This window comes from Bos indicus x Bos taurus, chromosome 27 (assembly GCF_003369695.1).
Source record: "Bos indicus x Bos taurus breed Angus x Brahman F1 hybrid chromosome 27, Bos_hybrid_MaternalHap_v2.0, whole genome shotgun sequence".
NCBI classification, from domain to species: domain Eukaryota; kingdom Metazoa; phylum Chordata; class Mammalia; order Artiodactyla; family Bovidae; genus Bos; species Bos indicus x Bos taurus.
The window spans coordinates 34,195,059-34,220,874 of record NC_040102.1 but is presented as its reverse complement, the minus strand read 5'-3'; the positions used below and the strand labels follow the sequence as shown (position 1 = coordinate 34,220,874).

The following is a 25,816-nucleotide window of genomic DNA, read 5'->3' as shown; positions in this document are numbered from 1 at the left end:
AAAACCCTAAAGGACTCTACCAAAAACTGTCAGAAGTAATAAGCATATTCAGGGAAGTTACAGTATGCAAAGTTAATATATAAAATACTTTGTATTGCTATATACTAAAAACACATTTTCAGAAATAGAGATTAAGAAAGAAATCCCATTTACAATAGCATCAAAAAGAATAAATTACTTAGAATAAATTTAGAGGCCAAGAAAGTGAAAGATGTGTACTGAGAAATATAAGACATTGATGAAAGGAATGAAATAATATGCTAGGAAACAAAAAATACTTCATGCTTATTTACTGGAAGAATTAATATTGTTAAACTATCCACATAAGGACTGGAAAAGGTCAGTCCTTACCCCAATTTCCAAGAAAGGTAGTACTAAAGAATGTTCCAACCATAGGATAATTGCTCTCTTCTCCCATACTAGTAAGGTCATGCTTAAAATCTAGCATGCTAGGCTTCAGTGTTATGCAAACTAAGAACTTTCAGATATCTAAGCTGGGTTTAGAAAAGGCAGAGGAACCAGAGATCAAATTGCTAACATTCGCTGGATCAGAGAGAAAACAAGGGAATTCCAGAAAAATATTAACCTCTGTTTCATCAGTTGGTCCAAAGCCTTTACTATGTGGTTCATGATAAACTGTGGAAAGCTCTTAAAGAGACAGGCATACTACACTATCTTACCTGTCTCCTGAGAAACGTTATGCAGGTCCAGAGGCAACAGTTAGAACCCTGTATGGAACAACCGATTGGTTCAAGATGGAGAAAGGAGTATGACAAAACTGTCTGCTGTCACCCTGTTGGTTTAACCTATACGCTTAGCACATCATGAGAAATGCCAGGCTGAATGAGTCACAAGCTGGAATCAAGATAGGTGGGAGAAATATCAACAACCTCAGATATATGGATGATACCACTCTAACGGCAGAAAGTTAAGAGGAACTAAGGAACTAAAGAGCCTCTTGATGAGGGTGAAGGAGGACAGTGAAAGAGCTGGCTTAAAGTTAAATATTAAACTAAGAGCATGGCATCTGGCCCCATGACTTCATGGCAAATACAAGGGGGAAAGTGGAAGTAGTGACAGATACCTTCTTCTTGGACCCTAAGATCTTTGCAGATTGTGACTGGAGCAATGAAATCAGAAGACAGTTGCTTCTAAGCAGGGAAAAAAAAGTGAAGTCACTCAGTCATGTCCAACTCTTTGCTACTCCATGGACTATAGCTTACCAAGCTCCTCTATCCATGAGATTTTCCAGGAAAGGGTACCAGAGTGGGTTGCCATTTCCTTCTCCAGAGGATCTTCCCTGGAGATCGAACCCAGGGATCGAACCCAGGTCTTCTACATTGCAGTCAGATGCTTTACCGTCTGAGCCACCAGGGAAGCTATGTCAAACCTAGACAGTGTGTTGAAAGCACAGACATTACTCTGCCGGCAAAGGTCTGTATAGACAGGGCTGTAGATGACAAGTACAGGTCATCTATACTTGTGAGAGCTGGGCCGTAAGGAAGGCAGAGCACCAAAGAATTGATGCCTTCAAACTGTGGAAGAAATGATGCTAAAGAGTCCATTGGACAGCAAGAAGATCAAACCAGTCAATCTTAGGGGATATCAACCCTGAATACTCATTGTAAGGACTGAAACTGAAGCAGAAGCTTCAGTATCTTGGGCATGTGATGCTAATATCCAGCTCATTGAAAAAGTCCCTGATGCTGGGAAAGATTGAGGGCAGAAGGAGAAGAGGGCATCGGAATATGAGATGGCTGGATGGCATCACCAATACAGTGGACATGAACTTGGGCAAATTTCGGGAGATGGCAAGGTACAGGGAGGCCTGGCCTTTTGCCATTCGCAAAGAGTTGGACACAACTGGGTGACTGAACAGCAAAAATCTATATTATCCAAATCAGTCTGCACATTCAATATAATCCCTATTCAAATTGCAATGATACTTTTCCCAGATATAAAATTAGTTCAGTTCAGTCGCTCAGTCGTGTCCAACTCTCTGAGACCCCATGAATCACAGCACGCCAGGCCTCCCTGTCCATTACCAACTCCAGGAGTTCACTCAAACTCACGTCCATCGAGTTGGTGATGCCATCCAGCCATCTCATCCTCTGTCATCCCCTTTTCCTCCTGACCTCAATCCCTCCCAGCATCAGAGTCTTTTCCAATGAGTCAACTCTTCGCATGAGGTGGTCAAAGTACTGGAGTTTCAGCTTTAGGATCATTCCCCCCAAAGAACACCCAGGGTTGATCTCCTTTAGAATGGACTGGTTGGATCTCCTTGCAGTCCAAGGGACTCTCAAGAGTCTTCTCCAACACCACGTTCAAAAGCATCAATTCTTCGGCTCTCAGCTTTCTTCACAGTCCAACTCTGACATCCATACATGACCACTGGAAAAACCATAGCCTTGACTAGACAGACCTTTGCTGGCAAAGTAATGTCTCTGCTTTTCAATATGCTATCTAGGTTGGTCATAACTTTCCTTCCAAGGAGTAAGCGTCTTTTAATTTCATGGCTGCAATCACCATCTGCAGTGATTCAATCCTAAAATTTGAATGGACCCTGAATAGCCATGATAACCTTGAGAAAGAACAAAGTTGGAGACATCATGTGCCTGATTCCAGGACTAAGATAGACAAGATACAAATAAGCCATGAGCATTTGTGTCAGAATATAAGAAGATGTTCAAAGAATTTGGATATGTGCCTCATGGACACAAAACAGTTTGAAGGAGTCTTCCAACAGGAAATCTAGGACAATCTGAAAGTCATATGTAATGTTAATTAATGATTAAAACACCTTTTAGTGTACTAGGAAAATTTGAGTCCATATTCATATAAATACATGAAAATATTATTTTGAAGTGAATAAATATATTGATGGGTATATTAAAATAAGGTTATAAAAGATATATATACATAGTGAATATATTGAAAATATAACTAGGAAGGATATATATACATAAAACTTCTCCACAAATAATTATTAAGAGATAAGGAGAGAAAGAGATGTTAGAGTATAGACTTTAATCACCTAATCAAAATGACTTTTTGCAAAAAACGTAACAAGTTGGAATCGTGTGCTGTTAGGATGCAATGGAGCAGACAGACTCAGCAACACTTCTGTGATGCATTTAACAACATACATAACCTCAGTCTAAGTACTGGGAAACATTTCACAAACCTAAACTGAGGCACATTTTCCCAAATAATCAGCCTGAGACTATAAAACTTTTGAATGTCAGAAATGCCACAAAAAAGTGTAGTCAACTAAACTAAGGCAATAGGAGTACTAAAGGCAGTGGTTGGTTCTGAAGTGGATCTTTTTAATGTAGAGTGCCAGTACCGTGATGAAGGGGAAATTTGAACCTGATAAAAGAATTAGATGTTAACAACATATCTTTGTTTCCTGTTATTGAAGGTCTGTTTTAAGAGAATTCAGTTCTCTATATGAGTTATACATTAAAATTATTATTATTCAACTTGTTTAGGAAACAAAATTTGTTTCTCATGTCATTTCTCTAAGTATGAGTTTGTTACTAATTTAAACAAAAACCCATTAAACAGTGTACTAGAAATATAGAAATATCAAACTAGAGAGAATCTAGGGTTTATGTATTCTATATACTTCATGCTGAGCTGTTTTAATTTTGTTACCAAAATAAAAATAATTCTGACTTTTAATTAATTCAATCAAACATTGTGTTTATTCTTTCAGTTTTCTATATTATCCCTAGTATGTATCATTTTCTTAATAATAATTAGTTCTTACTATAATGATTATAATCTTGACAGTGTTGTAAATAATAAGCAAAGTAATAAACAGTAAGTTGTACTTAAATAGAGCCTTTTTGTCAACAAGCACTGTTTTGTTTAACATGTCCTCAATTATGCAATCTCATTAACATCCTCTACTTATTAGATATCTGTTATACTGAATTAGAATAGAAATGAGCTTATTCTTTTATTACTAATTGAATTAAAAATAAAGCACTCTCCATTTCTTGGCTATCTCTAATGAAGAAGTAAATAATTCACAGCATGTTATTGAAGAGTGTTACTTTGATAGTGATTTCATTCCTTTTAACTAAGAAATACAATTTAATTTTAGACGTTCCCATGGCATAAAGTTTTTTAGCAGTTGCAGCATAGATGAATTTAAACATACAACTTCACAGCCTAAATTTGAATGTCTTCAGAATCGAACAGTTCCAAAAGTGGTTCCCCAAGGAAGACAATCCATTTGCGGCAATGGAGTTCTGGAGCCACCTGAACAATGTGACTGTGGTTCCATGGAGGTTAGTGGAAAAGACTGATATTTGTTTTTGTGTTTGTCACGTAATCTCACAAATGTAGATGTGACATAAAGGGGGAAAACTTGAAAAAACAATTGTTCCATATAGTCAAACATCTAAGATGGGGGGCATGTGATAACTTGACTCATCCAGAATTTGAAGTTGAACAATTTAAGAATAGGGTAAATGCAGCCCAGGGTTGAATGAAGATTTTCCTTACTGTGTAAATATTACCCATCTTTCTGTATCATAAACATCAATTCCAACAGTAGTATAATTATCACCTAAATTATCCATGAATTCCTTTAAAGTGACTGATTTAAATCACTGAGTTATTAAATGTATGCTGTTGTTCACATCTTCATCTTCTAATTTCAGTCCTTGCATTGGGGGAACTTCATTTATTTTAGCTTGGTTTCACAAAATTGAATTAAAGAACAGAGACATCACTTTGCCCACAAAGAACCATGTAGTCAAAGCTGTGGGTTTTCCAGTAGTCATGTATGGATGTGAGAGTTGGACCATAAAGGCTGAATACCAAAGAATTTATACTCTTGAATTATAAAGTTGGAGAAGACTCTTGAGAGTCCTTTGAACTGCAAGGAGATCAAACCAGTCAATTCGAAAGAAAATCAACTCTGAATAGTCATTGGAAAGACTGATGCTAAAGCTGAAGTTCCAATACTTTGGCCAACTGATGCAAACAAATTGACTCACAATACCCTGATGCTGGGAAAGATTGAAGGCAGGAGGAGAGGGGGACAACAGAGGATAAGATGGTTGGATGGCAACACCAACTCACGGGATATGAGTTTGAGCAAGCTCTGGGAGATGGTGAAGGACAGGGAAGCCTGGCACACTGCAGTCCATGGGGTTGCAAAGAGTCGGACACGACTGAGCAACTGAACTGAACTGATAGGTTCATGGATTATAATAAATGCACCACCACATCTGTTACATTCCAGTGTCATGTTATTATTTTTGGTCAACTCTCATCTCTTATTTTGGAGTTGCTTTTTATGAATATTCTTGAGCATATAAACCACCTCAGTCAGTTCAGTCACTCAGTTGTGTCCGACCCTTTGAGACCCCATGGACTGCAGCATGCCAGGCTTCCCTGTCCATCATCAACTCCCGGAGTTTGCTGAGACTCATGCCTATCGAGTCAGTGATGCCATCCAACCATTTCATCCTCTGTTGTCCCCTTCTCTTCCGGACTTCAATCTTTCCCAGCATCAGGGTCTTTTCCAATGAGTCATTTCTTCGCATCAAGTAGCCAAAGTATTGCAGTTTCAGCTTCAGCATCAGTCCTTCCAATGAGTATTCAAGACTGATTTTCTTTAGGATGGACAGGTTGTATCTCTTTGCAGTCCAAGGGACTCTCAAGAGTCTTCTCCAACACCACAGTTCAAAAGCACCAATTCTTCTGCACTCAGCTTTCTTTATAATCCAACTCTTACATCCATATATGACTACCAGAAAAACCATAGTTTTAACTACACAGGCCTTTATCAGCAAAGTAATGTCTCTGCTTTTTAATATGCTGCCTAGGTTGATCAGAGCTTTTCTTCCAAGGAGCAAGAGTCTTTTAATTTCATGGCTGCTGTCACCATCTGCAATGATTTTGGAGCCCAAAACAGTAGTCTTTCACTGTTTCCATTGTTTCCCCATCTATTTGTCATCAAGTAATGGGACAAGATACCATGATCTTAATTTTCTGAATGTTGAGCTTTAAGCCAACTTTCTCACTCTCCTCTTTCACTTTCATCAAGAGGCTCTTTAGTTCTTCTTTGCTTTCTGCCATAAGGGTGGTGTTATCTGCATATTTGAGGTTATTGATATTTCTCCCGGCAATCTTGATTCCAGCTTGTGCTTCATCCAGCCCAGCGTTTCTCATGATGTACTCTGCATATAAGTTAAATAAGCAGGGTGACAGTATACAGCCTTAACGTACTCCTTTCCCAATTTTGAACCAGTCTGTTGTTCCATGGCTGGTTCTAAGTGTTGCCTCTTGAGCTGCATACAGATTTCTCAGGAGGCAGGTCATGTAGTCTAGTATTACCATCTCTTTCAGAATTTTCCACAGTTTGTTGTGATCCACACAGTCAAAGGCTTTAGCGTAGTCAATGAAGCAGAAGTAGATGTTTTTCTGGAGTTCTTGCTTTTCCTATGATCCAGTGGATGTTGGCAAATCTAGGTCTTTAGTCTAGATTTCCATTATACATTGAGTGCTGTCAAAATACACTGTCTACTGTAGCCTCTCTCTTTGATTCTAGATTTTCGATATTAGGCTATCACGTCACTAATTTTTGTTTTATTTTCCACACTATTAATATTTAGTGAGGGTTTAATATTCCATCTTCGCTAAATTCACTTGCTGTTTTTCATTGCCATGTTTATATTGTGAAGCATAACACAATTTTATTAATAATGAAACATGAAAAAGAAAAAATGATTATTATCTGATTCTTATAGATATTACAAGTGTTAAATAAGAATAGAATTTGGGATATACTTTAGTAATATGCCATTAGTGTAACTGCATTATGTTTCATTTTATAAAGGACAAGTATCCAGGTATAATAAAATATCTAATAAATTACTATTCTATAAGAATTTTAGCAGAACAGATATATTCCACTTATAGTTACATTTACAACATACTACTCAAAATACTTAATGTAAAATAAAAATACATATATGTAGATATATATTTATATATATAACAGAAACATTTTACACCTTCACATATTTACTGGGCTTAATGTGGAAGAAAATTTTATACAGAAGCTCTTGGAACAAATCACAAAAGAAAAGTGGCAATTTTCAGATTTCACAATATCACAGTAATAAAAATATTTTTAAAACCTGCCAAAATAGAAATAAGTTGTCATGACAAATTGCAAAACAATATAAAATATATAAGTGGCTAGGGGCTAATATTATTAATACAAAAGTGCTTAGAAATAAAGGAAATAAATAGAATATCTCAACAAAAAGGATGCATAAACATATGAAATAAACTAAATTGTGAAGATATGTGAAATTGAAACAGATATAAACACTTAGTTATTTGTGCCTATTCACTTTATTCATTTTAAAATATTACTTATCAATATTGTATTGGTTTAACCTCCAATTAAAATAAGTTTATATTAAAAATAAAATTAAAAATATATTACTTATCAGTCTTATATCACTCTTACACTAACTAAACTCTATAAAAAGAAGGAAATAAATGTGTATTATGAAAGAGCTCTTCAGATCAGATCAGATCAGATCAGTCGCTCAGTCGTGTCCGACTCTTTGCGACCCCATGAATCGCAGCACACCAGGCCTCCCGGTCCATCACCAACTCCCAGAGTTCACTCAGACTCATGTCCATCGAGTCAGTGATGCCATCCAGCCATCTCATCCTCTGTCGTCCCCTTCTCCTCTTGCCCCCAATCCCTCCCAGAATCAGGGTCTTTTCCAATGAGTCCACTCTTCACATGAGGTGGCCAAAGTACTGGACTTTCAGCTTTAGCATCATTCCTTCCAAAGAAATCCCAGGGCTGATCTCCTTCAGAATGGACTGGTTGGATCTCCTTGCAGTCCAAGGGACTCGCAAGAGTCTTCTCCAACACTACAGTTCAAAAGCATCAATTCTTCGGCGCTCAGCCTTCTTCACAGTCCAACTCTCACATCCATACATGACCACAGGAAAAACCATAGCCTTGACTAGACGAACCTTTGTTGGCAAAGTAATGTCTCTGCTTTTGAATATGCTATCTAGGTTGGTCATAACTTTCCTTCCAAGAGCTCTTAACACTTTTTAATTCTTTGAACTAATAACTTTTAGAATCAATCTTTAATATACAAGAGCTAAAAAGTGAAAAAAATTTCTTTGAAATGACACAACCACAATATGCTGTTGTTATTTGGAAACCTCTATTTTGTCACATCCAAAAACACTTATATAGTCACAGAACATCTTGAGGAGAATTGATAAGACAGATAAGTAGTTTCCTAGTGGCTCAGACGGTAAAGAATCTACCTGCAATGTGGGAGACCCAGTTTTGATCCTGGATTAAGAAGATCCCTTGGAGAAGGGACGGCTACCCATTCCAGTATTCTGGCCTGGAGAATTCCATGAACAGAGGAACCTCGCAAGGCTACAGCCCATGGAGTCACAAAGAGCTAGACACGACTGAGCAAGTAACGCACACATACACACACACACACAAATGAAAAAAAAAATCTCAAAATTTATTGTCCATATGTTTATGAACACAAAAAGATTGAAATAAATTGCATTACACTTTTTAAATATAAATTTATTTATTTTAATTGGAGGTTAATTACTTTACAATATTGTATTGGTTTTGCATTACATTTTTAACAGTCAAATCTTCAGCATAGAATCATGAATGATTTCATTACCACTTTTTTCTATATCAAAATACATTGTCTAGGTGAAGAGGTGCTAAAAATAGATACAGATATAAAAATTATACTGTGATGTAGAGACATGTCTTAAGATATTATGACAATAAGTAAAATGATTTAGTTCAAAATTATTTAACTTGATTGCCTTTGCTTTCAGAATTGTGAGCATACTAAATGCTGTAATCCTTTAAACTGTGTACTGATTGGAAATGCAGACTGTGGTTCTGGACCATGTTGTGGAAAAAAAACTTGTATGGTAAGTTTTCAGAATATTGCCTTATTTTCCTCCATGAAATTCTTGCTTTTGTGGGCTTTTTAGCTTTTTTTCACATAATTTTTACTCATCTTTCAAATATATTACTGTATGTTCTTGATTCATACACAGTTGATTTCAGAATTGAGAGGTCTTTAGATCTTTTCCAATCAACTATTTAGCCCTACCTCTAACCTTATTGCTTCAATCCCTACTCAGAAAACAACTTCAGGTAATTTGGGTGTTGTGAGTTCCTCTTGGTCATAATTGAATGTAGCTCCTCACAATCTACTTATGACAAAATTATGAGTAAGCCACCCCACACACACTTGAGATACAATATTTGAATAAACAGACAATTATACTAGTAACCCCTCACTTTGGAAGTAGCAGAAAAAAAGGAATTCATAGGGAATAGTCAGCAATATGTAGCATATCTAATACTGAAGATTAACTTTGTCAATCACTCACTGAATCCTTGACTTCCCTTGGGCAGTTTTCCCGTCAATTTTCCTTCATAGCCACCTCTGATAGGAGACTGGGTAAGATCTCTATTCTAGGGAGGGCTTCATTTTAGCAGCTCACCTTTTTGTGTGTCAAATTAGGAGGCTATGACACACGTGAATGCTGATTGATTAGAGGTTTTGTCGTCAGGTCTGTTTTTCCACTGCCAATGACAATCTCTCCCCACACCGTTTGACCCTGTTCTCTGCATGCTCTTTTTCACTCAGTGGGCTAGTTCTTAAAGCCAGTGTTCATTTGTTTCAAGGCACATTAATGTAGAGGCCAGGCTAGGGTTTCCACTTCTTAGCAGTAAACTGTTGTTCTTTCCTTCCCCAGAACTCTCATCTTTGTCTTTGTGTCCAAATCAGTGAGACTGAACAGTTGAATTTTCTAAACAGTCCATTTCCATCTGGACTCCCCAGGTGGTGCTAAAGAGCCTGCCTGCCAGGAGAATCCCATGGACAGAGGAGCCTGGCCCCTGCAATCCACAGGGTTACAAAGGGTTGGAGATGATTGAAGTGACTTAGTACACACCCACCATTGCCCTCAACCTACATCTAAAGGATAATTCTTTGCAACAGAGATAATTCCTGCATTTGGTCCAGTGAAAATTCATTGTATAAGTTTCTAGGGAGAGATTCAGGGTAACAGCAGTGAAATCTGTAAAGAAGTTCCAACTAAAACCTGTAACTCCAGCTATCACCTTTTGTTTTTAACATCCAGGACTGCATTTATTGGTCTGTAGAAGGTAGCCCTGGACAGCCTTTTCATTTTTCACACTTGAAGGCACCTGTGACTCAATTCTAGTTCTGGGAATATACCCACCACCACCATCTGCCCAGGACTTTCCTCCTCAATCTTGAGGCATGCTTCAATGTCCTATGTTAGTTCCCATTAAATTTCTTACATATTATAGCATAAAATCTAGCTTTTGCTGTCTTTTCAAGGGTTGCAGGTGCCTCTCATTACTGACCATAACCTTAAAAGGCTTTTTATTTTTTTATCTGTCTACTTTCCATCCTACTTTCCACTGACATGGTCTGAAATGTAATGCTTTGATCCAGCGTTTTGTTTTTTTTTTTTCCTTATAAATTTTCAGTTTAGATGGACACAAGTCCAAGTGCAAAGATATGGAATACCAATACTTTAACGTGCTATTATCCGACACATAACAGGGACTAACATGTTTTAGCCAGTACCCAGACTTTCCTCTCTGAAGTTTTAAGAAGCTGTGTCTGGTACTGCACACCAGCAATTATCATGGGTCAGTTGTATCTTGATGATGAACAGACGAGCAAAGAATAAGAAACAAGCACTCAGGAAGCTTACATACGACATGAGTTCAGCATCATGCTCAAGTGAATCTGTTTCAAACAGGAGCAACAAGATTCTTGTGCTATACGTCAGTTGGATATCCTTGCTTTTCCTTGGCAGTTCTCAGACAAGCTTTTCCTGTGTGCAGTACTGATAGCTCAGTGCAGATCCTGGCTTTTCTAGTCTATACTATGTGGTATTTCAGAAGAGCAGAGGGATCCCCTCTTTCCCAAGAACACCTATGTCCAGCCCTGGCAGCAGCAGAAGCCCTGACCTACCATTACATTCTAAGTTAAATTTCCCACCACTGTGTCTAGGGAGAAGTGTTCTGATTGTCATCCTGAATCAGAAGCAGTTTCATAGTAGAAGTGGAGTTAGTCCTGAAAGGAAATTACTTGAAGGGCAAAAAGGACAAGGGTGTCCACTAAGAAACATTTTAGAAACCTGGAAAGACCAGCATCTGAGTTAGCTAAAATATTTCGGGAGTGCAATGGATTAGTCCCCAGGAATCAAAAGTTGAAAAACAGATATGCATAGTGTTATCTCAGATATTTTCTGTTTATCTTGAAGTGAATACTCAGGATAACCAAAGCATTGTAACTAAGAGAACATTCACTAGGGCCATTTTTAGATTGAAGTTCAAGTCACACAGTGAAAAGTTAGCCATTTTAAAGTGCATTTAGTGTGCTGAGTAGCATTCAGCGCATTCACAGTGTTGTGCAGCCACCGCCTTGACCTGGTTCCACAGTCGCTTCCTCACCCAAACAGGAGACCCCAACCCATGATGCACCTGCTCTCCTCTCTCCCTTCCCCTCAGTTCCTGGCAACCAGCACTGCATTCGGTCTCTAAGGATTTCCCTACTCTGGACATTTCATAGTACTAGAACCATACAGTGGGAAACCTTGTGTCTGGTTTCTTCACTAAATACAGTGTTTCCGAGTTTCAGTCACCTTGTACCATACATCAGTACTCCATTCCTTTATGTGGCTGAACACATTCCATTGTCCATACCACAGTTTGTTTACATATTAGGGGGCATTTGGGTTCTTTCCAAACTATTTCACCAGAACTTTTAAGCAGATTTATAGTTTAAATACTTACAAACATAACGGTAATGAAAATGATAGCTACAAATTCAATGCTGTTATTTAATTTTTTTACATTTGTTATACTACTTCAGGGAGAAGGCAATGGCACCCCACTCCAGTACTCTTGCCTGGAAAATCCCATGGACAGAGGAGCCTGGTGGGCTGCAGTCCATGGGGTTGCTAAGAGTCGGACATGACTGAGCGACTTCACTCTCACTTTTCACTTTCATGCATTGGAGAAGGAAATGGCAACCCACTCCAGTGTTCTTGCCTGGAGAATCCCAGGGACGGGAGCCTGGTGGGCTACCATCTCTGGGGTCGCACAGAGTCGGACACGACTGAAGCGACTTAGCAGCAGCAGCAGCATACTACTTCAAAGCAAATATGTGTTTTTCCTTTTCTCACAGATACTTGATAGAGGAACAGAGTGTAGGAGAAGCACTGATCCATGTGATTTTCCAGAATTTTGCAATGGGATATCTGAATTTTGTGTACCTGATATGAGAGCTGCCGACTTACAAACGTGCAATAATAAATCTTCCTATTGCTTTAGAGGAATATGCCAAGATAGAACAAAGCAGTGCATCACTTTGTTTGGAAAATGTAATAATTTATCTTTTCCTCTGAGCTTTATTTTTAAGCTATCTTTTTTCTAAAGTCAGTAAAACACCAAAATAAAAAGGACTGTTTGTTAAATCCAAATTCGAACATAAAATTGAAATCATTGTAACTTTGAACTACGTCAAGAGGTAAAACAGACCCAATAAGAACAGGAGAAAATGAATAGGATATTAGTCAAATTTGAGGTGGTTGGGAGAAAGTGAGTGGAATTTAGAATTGAAGATGAGAGAGTGCAGAAGACTGTAGGATTTCTCAATTATTTCTGCTCTAACATACCAGCTCTCCTGTTCTTAAGTGGGTAGTTTTCAGTAAGTGTTTCTTTTTCTTGTGTAGCCAATAGACAATACTGAAATTTGTAAGAGATGACATTGACGAGGCATTATTGTTTAGATATTTCAGTATTAATTTACCACAGTTTTAGTTTTTAATTTTTTAAAGATGAGTAATTGGAAATGTGTTTATGTTTTTAGATGCTAAAGAATCTAGTTATCAGTGTACAGAAGAAGTGAATTATCAAGACGATGATTTTGGAAACTGTCTAGGAAGAACTTGTTTTTTTCAGTATGTACTTAGAAATTTATACATTTTTCAAATGCCTGTGTGAGTGTCTGTGTGTTTGTATACTGCCAAGACTCACTTAATGCAAATGAAAGATTAACCTGGTTTATATAGATTAATTTATATGTTGCACTTTATTAGTTGGTGTACGTTCTGAATAGCTTTGGTGTTATGATCTCAGTAACACTTTGAATTATCCTCATATTTGGTACTGTTTTTTTATCTAATCTCTTGTGTCTCTAAGAGACCTGTGGGCATTAAGAGTTTTGTGTTTTGTTTTTTTTTTTTCCCTTTATTGATAGCCAACATCTTTGTGGAAAGTTAGTTTGCCACTGGACACATTCAGCTATAGTATCAAGGAATGACATTGATGTTCAATATACCTACCTTGGAGGCCACATATGTATGTCAGCAAATCTAAGAACCCGTAGATATCCAGACCCTACTGTTGCAGCTAATGGAAGCATGTGTGATGAAAATAAGGTAAATAAAATTTTTACTTGATTCTATACATGGTGTATGGATGTCTGTGTGTGTGTGTGTGTGTGTGAAAGAGGGAGAGAGAGAGAGAAAGAGCTTAAAATTTTTTAATTTGTAATTAATGGTATAAATTTTGGTTACTATATCATTGTAAAATTAAAAGGTCACTTTCTATTGGCTAAAGGAACCTTTACTTCACTATCTTTTTATTGTGAATTTTGCTATAGTTAGTTGAATTTGTTTTGTCACATTTGAGAATATAAACTTGTCGAGTAGGCAAGGATCTGGTCTGTGACAGTTTGTGTAATCAAAGAACAAAAAGTATCAAATAATACATGAAAAAAATGGGTCAGAACAAACTGAATAATGAGAAAAACAAGGAAAACAAAAAAAAAAAAGCCAACATTTAGCATTGCAGTATTTGACTAGAATTAGTCAAATTGCAGTATTTGACTAGAATTAAATGGAAATGAAACTAAAATATTTTCTCATTAGCCTACTCTCATAGTTCTTTCTTCAAAAACATACTTGTTTAAAATTGGACCTTCTACAAGATACAATAATAAAACAGAGTTTAAATTTTATGTATTTTTCTTAAGTACTTTGATAAACATAAATAATTTTTTAAAACAGTGCCAGTAAAAGCTAGTATATGAAAGTAAAAACGGAAACAATTATTTCACATTTTAATTAAAATAATTACATTAAAATACAGTATTTTAAAAAAGTGAATAGAGGAAATTGGAAGTGAATAGTAACCTTATCTCAGAATGGCAAAAGATAGTCTCACATAAATATAATGGCTTCCCTGGTAGCTCAGCTTGTAAAGAATCCGCCTACAATGCAGAAGACCCCAGTTCGATTCCTGGGTTGGGAAGATCCCCTAGAAAAGGGATAGGCTACCCATTCCAGTATTCTTGCCTGAAGAATTCCATGGACAGACGAGTCTAGAAGGCTACAGTTGACCCCTGGGCTGGAAAGATCCCCTGTAGAAGGGAACAGCTCTCCACTGCAGTATTCTTGCCTGAATAATTCCAGGGACAGAGGACTCTGGCAGGCTACAGTCCATGAAGCTGGCAAAGAGTTGGACAAGAGTGAGCAACTTTCACTTTCAATCACAAAGAAACATACTGATGCTGACTGCATTATGAAGTAATATGTCATCCCTCTAAGCATCATTTAAAACACAATGCAATCACGTTTACCATAAATATGGCAGAGTAAATATGTAAAATTATTAACTAATTTAATTATTCATTAAATACAAAAAAAGTAATGTAATGGTATAATAGTATAATGTGGTTTAACACACACAAGAAAATTAATTTGGGCTTTTCCCTTGATTTCTGGCCCTGAGCTCCTAAACCTTAGAATTTCCTGACAGGAATATTTGGTGGTATTCATAATGAGATTCATCCAAAGAAATCTGAATTTATGCTAATGAGGTAACAGGGTGGTGCCTCTTGATGCTTCAGAGTATGCTGGTCACCAGAAAGATGAATTGACTAATGGGGTGGAGCTTTAAGCTCCACTCACAGCATCAATAAAGGGAATGATATGGCTGGAAACTGGACTCTGTAAAAATTTTTGAATGATTAGACTCAAGATAGTTTGTAAGTTGGTGAACGCAATGTGTTGTAATGAGGATGTGCCTGGAGAGGACATGGAGACAATGACACTTCCTCTTGCCCAACAACATAACTTGACCTGTGCATCTCTTCCATTTGGATGTTCCTGAATTATATTCTTTCCCATAAATTAGTAAACATAAGTGAAGTCTTTCCCTGAGTTTTGTGAGCCAAATTAGCAAATTATCAAACCATAGAGGGAGCCATCAGTTCAGTACAGTTCAGTTCAGTTGCTCGGTCGTGTCCAACTCTTTGCGACCCCATGAATCACAGCACGCCAGGCCTCCATGTCCATCACCAACTCCCGGAGTTCACTCAGACTCACGTCCATCGAGTCAGTGATGCCATCCAGCCATCTCATCCTCTGTCGTCCCCTTCTCCTCCTGCCCCCAATCCCTCCCGGCATCAGAGTCATTTCCAATGAGTCAACTCTTCGCATGAGGGAGCCAAAGTACTGGAGTTTCAGCTTTAGCATTATTCCTTCCAAAGAAATCCCAGGGCTGATCTCCTTTAGAATGGACTGGTTGGATCTCCTTGAGTCCAAGGGACTCTCAAGAGTCTTCTCCAACACCACAGTTCAAAAGCATCAATTCTTCAGTGCTCAGCCTTCTTCACAGTCCAACTCTTACATCCATACATGACCACAGGAAAAACCATAGCCTTGACTAGATGGACCTTTGTTGGCAAAGTAATGTCTCTGCTTTTGAATATGGTATCTAGGTTGGACATAACTTTCCTTCCAAGGAGTAAGCATCTTTTAATTTCATGGCTATAGTCACCATCTGCAGTGATTTTGGAGCCCAAAAAAATAAAGTCTGACACTGTTTCCACTGTTTCCCCATCTATTTCCCATGAAGTGATGGGACCAGATGCCATGATCTTCATTTTCTGAACGTTGAGCTTTAAGCCAACTTTTTCACTCTCCACTTTCACTTTCATCAAGAGACCTTTTAGTTCCTCTTCACTTTCTGCCACAAGGATGGTGTCATCTGCATATCTGAGGTTATTGATATTTCTCCCGGCAATCTTGATTCCAGCTTGTGTTTCTTCCAGTCCAGCGTTTCTCATGATGTACTCTGCACATAAGTTAAATAAGCAGAGTGACAATATACAGCCTTGACGTACTCCCTTTCCTATTTGGAACCAGTCTGTTGTTCCATGTACAGTTCTAACTGTTGCTTCCTGACCTGCATACAGATTTCTCAAGAGGCAGGTCAGGTGGTCTGGTATTCCCATCTCTTTCAGAATTTCCCACAGTTTATTGTGATACACACAGTCAAAGGCTTTGGCATAGTCAATAAAGCAGAAATAGATGTTTTGCTGGAACTCTCTTGCTTTTTCGATGATCCAGAGCATGTTGGCAATTTGATCTCTGGTTCCTCTGCCTTTTCTAAAACCAGCTTGAACATCAGGAAGTTCACAGTTCACGTATTGCTGAACCCTGGCTTGGAGAATTCTGACCATTACTCTACTAGCATGTGAGATGAGTGCAACTGTGCGGTAGTTTGAGGATTCTTTGGCATTGCCTTTCTTTGGGATTGGAATGAAAACTGACCTTTTCCAGTCCTGTGGCCACTGCTGAGTTTTCCAAATTTGCTGGCATACTGAGTGCAGCACTTTCACAGCATCATCCTTCAGGATTTGAAATAGCTCAACTGGCATTCCATCACCTCCACTAGCTTTGTTCGTAGTGATGCTTTCTAAGGCCCACTTGACTTCACATTCCAGGATGTCTGGCTCTAGGTCAGTGATCACACCATCGTGATTATCTGGGTCGTGAAAATCTTTTTTGTACAGTTTTTCTGTGTATTCTTGCCACCTCTTCTTATATCTTCTGCTTCTGTTAGGTCCATACCATTTCTGTGCTTTATCGAGCCCATCTTTGCGTGAAATGTTCCCTTGGTATCTCTAATTTTCTTGAAGAGATCTCTAGTCTTTCCCATTCTGTTGTTTTCCTCTATCTCTTTGTGTTGATCGCTGAGGAAGGCTTTCTTCTCTCTCCTTGCTATTCTTTGGAACTCTGCATTCAGATGCTTATATCTTTCCTTTTCTCCTTTGCTTTTTGCTTCTCTTCTTTTCACAGCTATTTTTAAGGCCTCCCCAGACAGCCATTTTGCTTTTTTGCATTTCTTTTCCATGGGGATGGTCTCTGTCTCCTATACAATGTCACAAACTTCTGTCCATAGTTCATCAGGCACTCTATCTGATCTAGGCCCTTAAATCTCTTTCTCACTTCCACTGTATAATCATAAGGGATTTGATTTAGGTCATACCTGAATGGTCTAGTGGTTTTCCTTACTTTCTTCAATTTAAGTCTGAATTTAGTAATAAGGAGTACATGATCTGAGGCACAGTCAGCTCCTGGTCTTGTTTTTGTTGACTGTATAGAGCTTCTCCATCTTTGGCTGCAAAGAATATAATCAATCTGATTTCGGTGTTGAGCATCTGGTAATGTCCATGTCTAGAGTCTTCTCTTGTGTTGTTGGAAGAGGGTGTTTGTTATGACCAGTGCATTTTCTTGGCAAAACTCTATCAGTCTTTGCCATGCTTCATTCCATATTCCAAGGCCAAATTTGCCTGTTACTCCAGGTGTTTCTTGACTTCCTACTTTTGCATTCCAGTCCCCTATAATGAAAAGGACATCTTTTTTGGGTGTTAGTTCTAAAAGGTCTTGTAGGTCTTCATAGAACCGTTCAACTTCTGCTTCTTCAGCGTTACTGGTTGGGGCATAGACTTGGATTACTGTGATATTGAATGGTTCGCCTTGGAAATGAACAGAGATCATTCTGTCATTTTTGAGATTGCATCTAAGTACTGCATTTCGGACTCTTTTGTTGACCATGATGGCTACTCCATTTCTTCTGAGGGATTCCTGCCCACAGTAGTAGATATAATGGTCATCTGAGTTAAATTTACCTATTCCAGTCCATTTTAGTTCACTGATTCCTAGAATTTCGACATTCACTCTTGCCATCTCTTGTTTGACCACTTCCAATTTGCCTTGATTCATGGACCTGACATTCCAGGTTCCTATGCAATATTGCTCTATACAGCATCGGACCTTGCTTCTATCACCAGTCACATCCACAGCTGGGTATTGTTTTTGCTTTGGCTCCATCCCTTCATTCTTTCTGGAGTTATTTCTCCACTGACCTCCAGTAGCATATTGGGCACCTACTGACCTGGGGAATTCCTCTTTCAGTATCCTATCATTTTGCCTTTCCATACTGTTCATGGGGTTCTCAAGGCAAGAATACTGAAGTGGTTTGCCATTCCCTTCTCCAGTGGACCACATTCTGTCAGACCTCTCCACCATGACCCGCCCGTCTTGGGTGCCCCACGGGCATGGCTTGGTTTCATTGAATTAGATAAGGCTGTGGTCCTCGTGTGATTAGATTGACTAGGTTTATGTGAGTATGGTTTCAGTGTGTCTGCCCTCTGATGCCCCCTTGCAACACCTACTGTCTTACCTGGGTTTCTCTTACCTTGGGCATGGGGTATCTCTTCATGGCTGCTCCAGCAAAGTGCAGTCATTGCTCCTTACCTTGAAGGAGGGGTATCTCCTCACCACCGCCCTCCCTGACCTTCAACGTGGGATAGCTCCTCTAGGCCCTCCTGCGCCCGCGCAGCCACCACTCCATGGACGTGAGGTTTGTCCTCCCAGCCGCGGCCCCTGGCCTCAGGTGTGGGGTAGCTCCTCCTGGCCACCGCCCCTGACCTCGGACGCGGGGTAGCTCCTCCTGGCCGCGGCTCCTGACCTCAGACGTGGGGTAGCTCCTCCCGGTCGTTCCTGAGCCATCGCAGCCTGGCACTTTCACCCACTGCCCCTGACCTCGGACGTGGGGTAACTCCTCCTGGCCACTGCCCTTCCGGCATGGGGTCCTCCAGGCTTCTGCCCCTGACCTCGGATGTGGGGTAGCTCTTCTCGGCTGCGATTCAGTGCGCCGGTCGCAGCCACCTGCGCTTTTCTTCTAATATATAGCCAGTTGGTCAGAAGGATAAAGACATGAATCTGGTGTCTGAAAGGGGAAGAGTCTTGTCGGACTGAGCCTTTTAACTTGTGGAATTTGATTCTAACTGCAGATAGATAATGTCAGAATGAGTTGAATTGAATTCTTGGACACTTGGTTGGTATCAGAGTCATAGGTATCAGGTATCATAGTGGGTATACCCCCACTATGTGTGTGTGTATATGTACTTATATATCAGAGGAGGTGATGGCACCCCATTCCAGTACTCTTTCCTGGAAAATCCATGGACAGAGGAGCCTGGTAAGCTGCAGTCCATGGGGTCGCTAAGAGTCAGGCACGACTGAGCGACTTCACTTTCACGCATTGGAGAAGGAAATGGCAACCCACTCCAGTGTTCTTGCCTGGAGAATCCCAGGGATGGAAGAGCCTAGTGGGCTGCCATCTATGGGGTCACACAGAGTCGGACACAACTGAAGCGACTTAGCAGCATATATATGTATATATATATATATGCACATCTATGTGTACCACAATATATATGTACATGTGCACACACATGTACCCCAGTGTGTATATACATGTGTACACACACATATCCCAGTATGCATGTTCATGTGCACACACACACATATCTGAGTATATATGTACCTGTACACACACACACACACGTACCCCAGTATATATGTACATGTGCACACACACATCCCCCAGTGTATATATACACATGTGTAGACACACATATCCCAGTATGCATGTACATGTGCACACACACACATCCCAGTATATATGTACCTGTGCACACACACACACACACACCCCAGTATATATACATGTGTACACACACATGTCCCAGTATATATGTACCTGTGCACACACACACACACACACACACCCCAGTATATATGTACATGGGCACACACACATACCCCAGTGTATATATACACATGTGTAGACACACATATCCCAGTATGCATGTACATGTGCACACACACACACCCCAGTATATATATACATGTGTACACACACATATCCCAGTATATATGTACCTGGACACACACACGCACAGGACTGAGTGACTGAACTGAACACATCCTACATGACTACTGGAAAAGCCATAGCTTTGACTAGACGGACCTTTGTCCATATATTTACTTGTCAATAGTGATAGAAAATAACGAATGTTTCTAGACTTCATCATCTGTTGGATATTCTCAGATAACTTGAGAAAAGTGGGCAGACAATCTTAGAACATGTCCCCCAGAGTATTCAAATTAAATTAAAATTTTGATAGAGGAATATTAACATGCAGTCTACATCAAAATCAGGTTAAATAAATAACTAAAACACAAATTTGTATTTAGTGAGCATTTGCTATGTCCCAAACTATTTTTGTTCCTTTATGTGTAATAAATTATTTCATCCTTATAACCTATGACTTAGGTATAATTTCTATTTCAAATTCAAAGATAGATAAACTGAGGTATGAAGGAGAACATTGCTTTTGTAAAAGACAAGAGATACTGTTATTAAAGTTAGAAGAATGTAAAAATGACTGGTTGAAGCACTGGTATTGAGCATTGATCAGTGGGCTCTATGATTAAAGTAGTTCTTGCACTGAATACTGGTTCTGTCAGTCAGTGGTGACATGCCCTAAAAAGTGTACATTTAATTCTCATCAAATATAAAATGTGGATAAAAATATCTCTCTCTCAAGGTCTATGTGAGCATATATATAAAAATGCATAGAAAGTGCAAAGGCCCATTTCAAATGCTCATTAAAATTTGGCTTGTTTTGTTTTTATACCAGCTATAATTTTTAGCTTCATAATATCTATGCCTTGTAGAAAAGACATAGAAAAGTTCTATGTTTTCAGGTGTATCAAGAATGTTGTCTACTTTTATTGAGGAGACAAACTAGAGAAAATCTCTATGGCACTTGAGAAGCACTGAATGGACATTTCTTGTATTTTATTTTTAAAATCCTTTTCCACATTAAAATAAAAAACCTCCTGTAACATACCAAATTACAATACTTTAATAATTTTCATTGGCTATTAGTAAACTCACAAGCCTCCTCCTTCAATGGAAGCAATCTCTTATTGTGAAAACTTGATGTTTGACTTCAAGTTTTTTATTAGAATGAGTAGATGTTATGAAATTCAAGTTCATCCTAAGTATATATCATATTGTGTATCTAATTTCTTATAATAAGTACAGTCAATGAATTCCTGACTTTAAAGTTGTTGGTTGTTTCATCATTTTAGTTTTGTGACAATGGAGCTTGCAGGGCAATCCATCAATATACACAGTATCAGGATTGTGACCCACTTACCAAATGCAAAGGACATGGGGTATGTAATTGTTACTCTATTTTATGTATAGTTTTAAAATACATATCATAACATCCCACAAGATAATAATAAGCTTCAGATTAATGGATGTGGAAATTTCTTTGGAGAATTTCAGTTAAATGTAGAAACCAAATTTCATTATTTATACATGTGTGCATGTTCTAGGTATTCTATCAGATAACTGCACACTTCATGAGCTAAAAACTTTTAAACTTTGTACAAAATTGCAATATGAAACATAAGCTATTACAATGTTGGATAGAGACTGCATACTTTTGGAAATAGATATATTTAGTGTTACATGTATATCAGTTCAGTTCAGATCAGTCACTCAGTCATGTCCGACTCTTTGTGACCCCATGCATCGCAGCACGCCAGGCCTCCCTGTCCATCACCAACTCCTGGAGTTCACTCAAACTCATGCCCATCGAGTCAGTGATGCCATCCAACCATCTCATCCTCTGTCATCCCCTTCTCCTCCTGCCCCCAATCCCTCCCGGCATCAGAGTCTTTTCCAATGAGTCAACTCTTTGCATGAGGTGGCCAAAGTACTGGAGTTTCAGCTTTAGCATCAGTCCTTCCAAAGAAATCCCAGGGCGATCGCCTTCAGAATGGACTGGTTGGATCTCCTTGCAGTCCAAGGGACTCTCAAGAGTCTTCTCCAACACCACAGTTCAAAAGCATCAATCCTTCGGCACTCAGCTTTCTTGACAGTCCAACTCTCACATCCATACATGACCACTGGAAAAACCATAGCCTTGACTAGACGAACCTTTGTTGGCAAAGTAATGTCTCTGCTTTTCAATATGCTATCTAGGTTGGTCATAACTTTTCTTCCAAGGAGTAAGCGTCTTTTAATTTCATGGCTGCAGTCACCAACTGCAGTGATTTTGGAGCCCCAAAAAATAAAGTCTGACACTGTTTCCCCATCTATTTCCCATGAAATGATGGGACCAGATGCCATGATCTTCGTTTTCTGAATGTTGAGTTTTAAGCCAACTTTTTACTCTCCTCTTTCACTTTCATCAAGAGGCTTTTTAGTTCCTCTTCACTTTCTGCCATAAAGGTGTGTCATCTGCATATCTGAGGTTATTGATAGTTAGTATCTCCCATTATCTTGATGCTTCATATTTTCTATAGTAACCCTGGAAAAATTGACCTGTGTGTCTTGTATCAAAATTTACTTCCTATTTACACATCCTGTTTAATTTCAATTTAATTTTGCCTGAATTTATCCCTAGATTCCTTATCTGCTTCTGACCCATCTTTTGATTTATCCATAAAATCATATTTATAAATATATTCTAGCCTTCCTGTGCTGTGCTGCGCTTAGTCGCCATCATGTCCGACTCTTTGCGACCCCATGGATCATAGCCTGCCAGGCTCCTCTGTCCTTGGGGCTTATCCAGGCAAAAATACTGGAGTGAGTTGCCATGCCCTCCTCCAGGGCATCTTCCCAACCCAGGGATTGAACCCAGGTCTGCCGTGTTGCAGGCTGAATTCTTTACTGTCTCAGCTACCAGGGAAGCCCAAGAATATTGGAGTGGGTAGCCTATCCCTTCTCCAGGGGATCCTCCCAACCCAAAAATTGAACCAGGATCTCCTGCATTGCAGGTGGATTCTTTACCAGCTGAGCTACCAGGGAAGCCGCCTAGCCTTCCTATTTTCTAGCAAAATCAATTTTTCTTACTGTACCTGAATAAGTAAGCTCCACCCTTTAGTTTTCTCCCCGTGTTTCATAAAAGTTGACTCTTACAACAGTTTTATAAATATCTGGCACAATTCATAATAAATTTCAACTCCTGCTATAATTTTTAGCTTTATAATTTCTATGCCTTTTTAAAAGAGACAGTTCTATATTTTCAGGTGTATCAAGAATGTTGTCTACTTTTATTGAAGAGATAAATTAGAGAAACCCTCTGCAACATTTAAAAAGCATTGAATGGACATTTCTTGCATTGCATTTTATCTTTATACTTATTTTCCACATTAAAGTAAAAACAGCCTGTAACATACCAAATTGCATTACTTTAATCATTTGCTTTGGCTCACAATCAATACTAATCCACTTAAATTTTATATGACATATAAAATGGTCTTCTTTTTTTGGTTTCATTCCAGATTTGCAATACTCGCTTACATTGTCACTGTGATGTTGGATATGTGCCCCCAGATTGTGAGGAAATAGCCTTATCACCAGGAGGAAGTATCGATGATGGATTTTGGAATTTAGAAATTGATGAATGTTAGTAATTAAATCACTGCTCCAACAGAGCCTTCTGTATCCTTAAAGCCCCACTGTCTATGTGGCTATTAAGCACTGGACATATGGAGAATGCAATTAAGGAACTAACATTTTCACTTTATTTTACCTAATTAAATGTAAACTGTCACTTTGTAGTGCTATTATAAATAGCACAGCTATAGATTATGTTGTCAATCAAAATTTTGTATGTGCTTTTTTAATTCAAATCTAGCCATGAACATTTTAATGTGTCATCTTAATTTTAACCATGGTTTCCCAAATTTTTTGATTTATACAGCAGTTTTCTAGATTTGTTGCTGTTCAGTCACTAAGTCACATTTGACTCTTAGGCGATCCCATGAACTGCATCACTGCCAGGCTTCCCTGTCCTTCACTATCTCCTAGAGTTTGCTCACATTCATGTCCACTGAGTCAGTAATCCAACCATCTCATCTTTTGTCTCCCCCTTCTCCTTTTGCCTTCAATCTTTCCCAGCTTGAGTCAGACATCCAACCATCTCATCTTTTGTCTCCCCCTTCTCCTTTTGCCTTCAATGTTTCCCAGCTTGAGTAGGCTCTTCACATCAGGTGGCCAAAGTATTGAAACTTCAGCATCAGTCCTTCCAGTGAATATTCAGGGTTGATTTCCTTTAGGATTGACTGGTTTGATCTCCTTGCTGTACAAGGGACTCTCAAGAGTCTCCTCCAGCACCACAACTCGAAAGCATCAATTCTTCAGCACTCAGCCATCTTTATGGTCCAACTCTCATATCCGTACATGACAACTGGAAAAACAATTGTCTTGACTAGATGTACCTTTGTCAGCAAATTGATGTCTCTGCTTTTTATTTTTTTTTTTAGCTTTTTTAAAAAATTTTTTAACTTTACAATATTGTATTGGTTTTGCCACATATCAACATGAATCTGCCACAGGTATACACGTGTTCCCCATCCTGAACCCTCCTCCTTCTTCCCTCCCCATACCATCCCTCTGGGTCGTCCCAGTGCACCAGCCCCAAGCATTCAGTATCATGCATCGAACCTGGACTGGCAACTCGCTTCATATATGATATTATACATGTTTCAATGCCATTCTCCCAAATCATCCCACCCTCTCCCTGCTGTCTCTGCTTTTTAATACCCTGTCTAGGTGTGTCATAACTTTCCTTTCAAGGATCAAGTACCTTTTAATTTCATGGCTGCCTTTACCATCCCCAGTGATTTTGGAGCCCAAAGAAAGAAAATCTGACACTGCTACCACTTTTTCCCCTTCTGTTTGGCATGAAGTGATAGGACCAGATGCCATGATCTTTGTTTTCTGAGTGTTATGCTTTAAGCCAGTTTTTTCACTCTCCTCTTTCACTCTCATCAAGAGGCTCTTTAGTTCCTCTTCACTTTCTGCTGTTGGAGTGGTATCATCTGCATAGGTGAGCTTGTTGATATTTCTCCCAGCGAAAGAGATTCTTGATTCCAACTTGTGATTCATCCAGCCCAGCATTTTGCATGATGTACTCTGCATATACGTTAAAAGTTGTTTTTTGTTTGTTTGTTTGTTTTAATGTTGCAAGGTATTTAAAATGTCTTGCTACATATGGGAAAATAAAATTTGGATTCATATACAAAAGTTTTTGAAAACCAGATGCTTTTTAATTTATTTTTTAATTGGAGTATAATTGCTTTCCAATGTTGTGTTAGTTTCTGCTGTACAACAATATGAGTCAGCTATAAGTATACATATATCCCTTCCCTCTTGAGCTTCCCTCTCATCTCCACCCCTGTAGGTCATCACAGAGGCCCGAGCTGAGCTCTCTGTGATATACAGCAGCTTGGTAAATTACTTTGAATCAACATATAATTGGACTGTACCTGTGTTTCAGTGGCACAGATTCTCTTGTCATCTTGAGAGGGCATTAAATTTGTTTACACTTAATATCATGAGGTAGTGCATAGGCAAAGAATCTACCTGCCAATGCAGGAGATGCAAGAGATCTGGGTTCAATCCATGAGAGGGGAAGATCCACTGAGAAGGGAATGGCAACCCACTCCAGTATTCTTGCCTGAAAAATTCAATGGACAAAAG

The 25,816-nt window shown here is 38.9% G+C and overlaps 1 protein-coding gene across 1 annotated transcript in view; it reads left to right on the top strand.

Annotated features, from left to right (window-relative positions):
- LOC113885039 (A disintegrin and metallopeptidase domain 3-like) overlaps positions 1-25,816 on the top strand; it is a 113,615-nt gene that overhangs the window by 73,561 nt on the left and 14,238 nt on the right. The window contains exons 12-18 of the mRNA XM_027530153.1: positions 4,112-4,298; positions 8,881-8,979; positions 12,291-12,486; positions 12,975-13,065; positions 13,365-13,545; positions 21,406-21,492; positions 23,614-23,737. Coding sequence (XP_027385954.1) covers positions 4,112-4,298; positions 8,881-8,979; positions 12,291-12,486; positions 12,975-13,065; positions 13,365-13,545; positions 21,406-21,492; positions 23,614-23,737 — 965 coding nt within the window. The remainder of the gene's footprint in view (positions 1-4,111; positions 4,299-8,880; positions 8,980-12,290; positions 12,487-12,974; positions 13,066-13,364; positions 13,546-21,405; positions 21,493-23,613; positions 23,738-25,816) is intronic.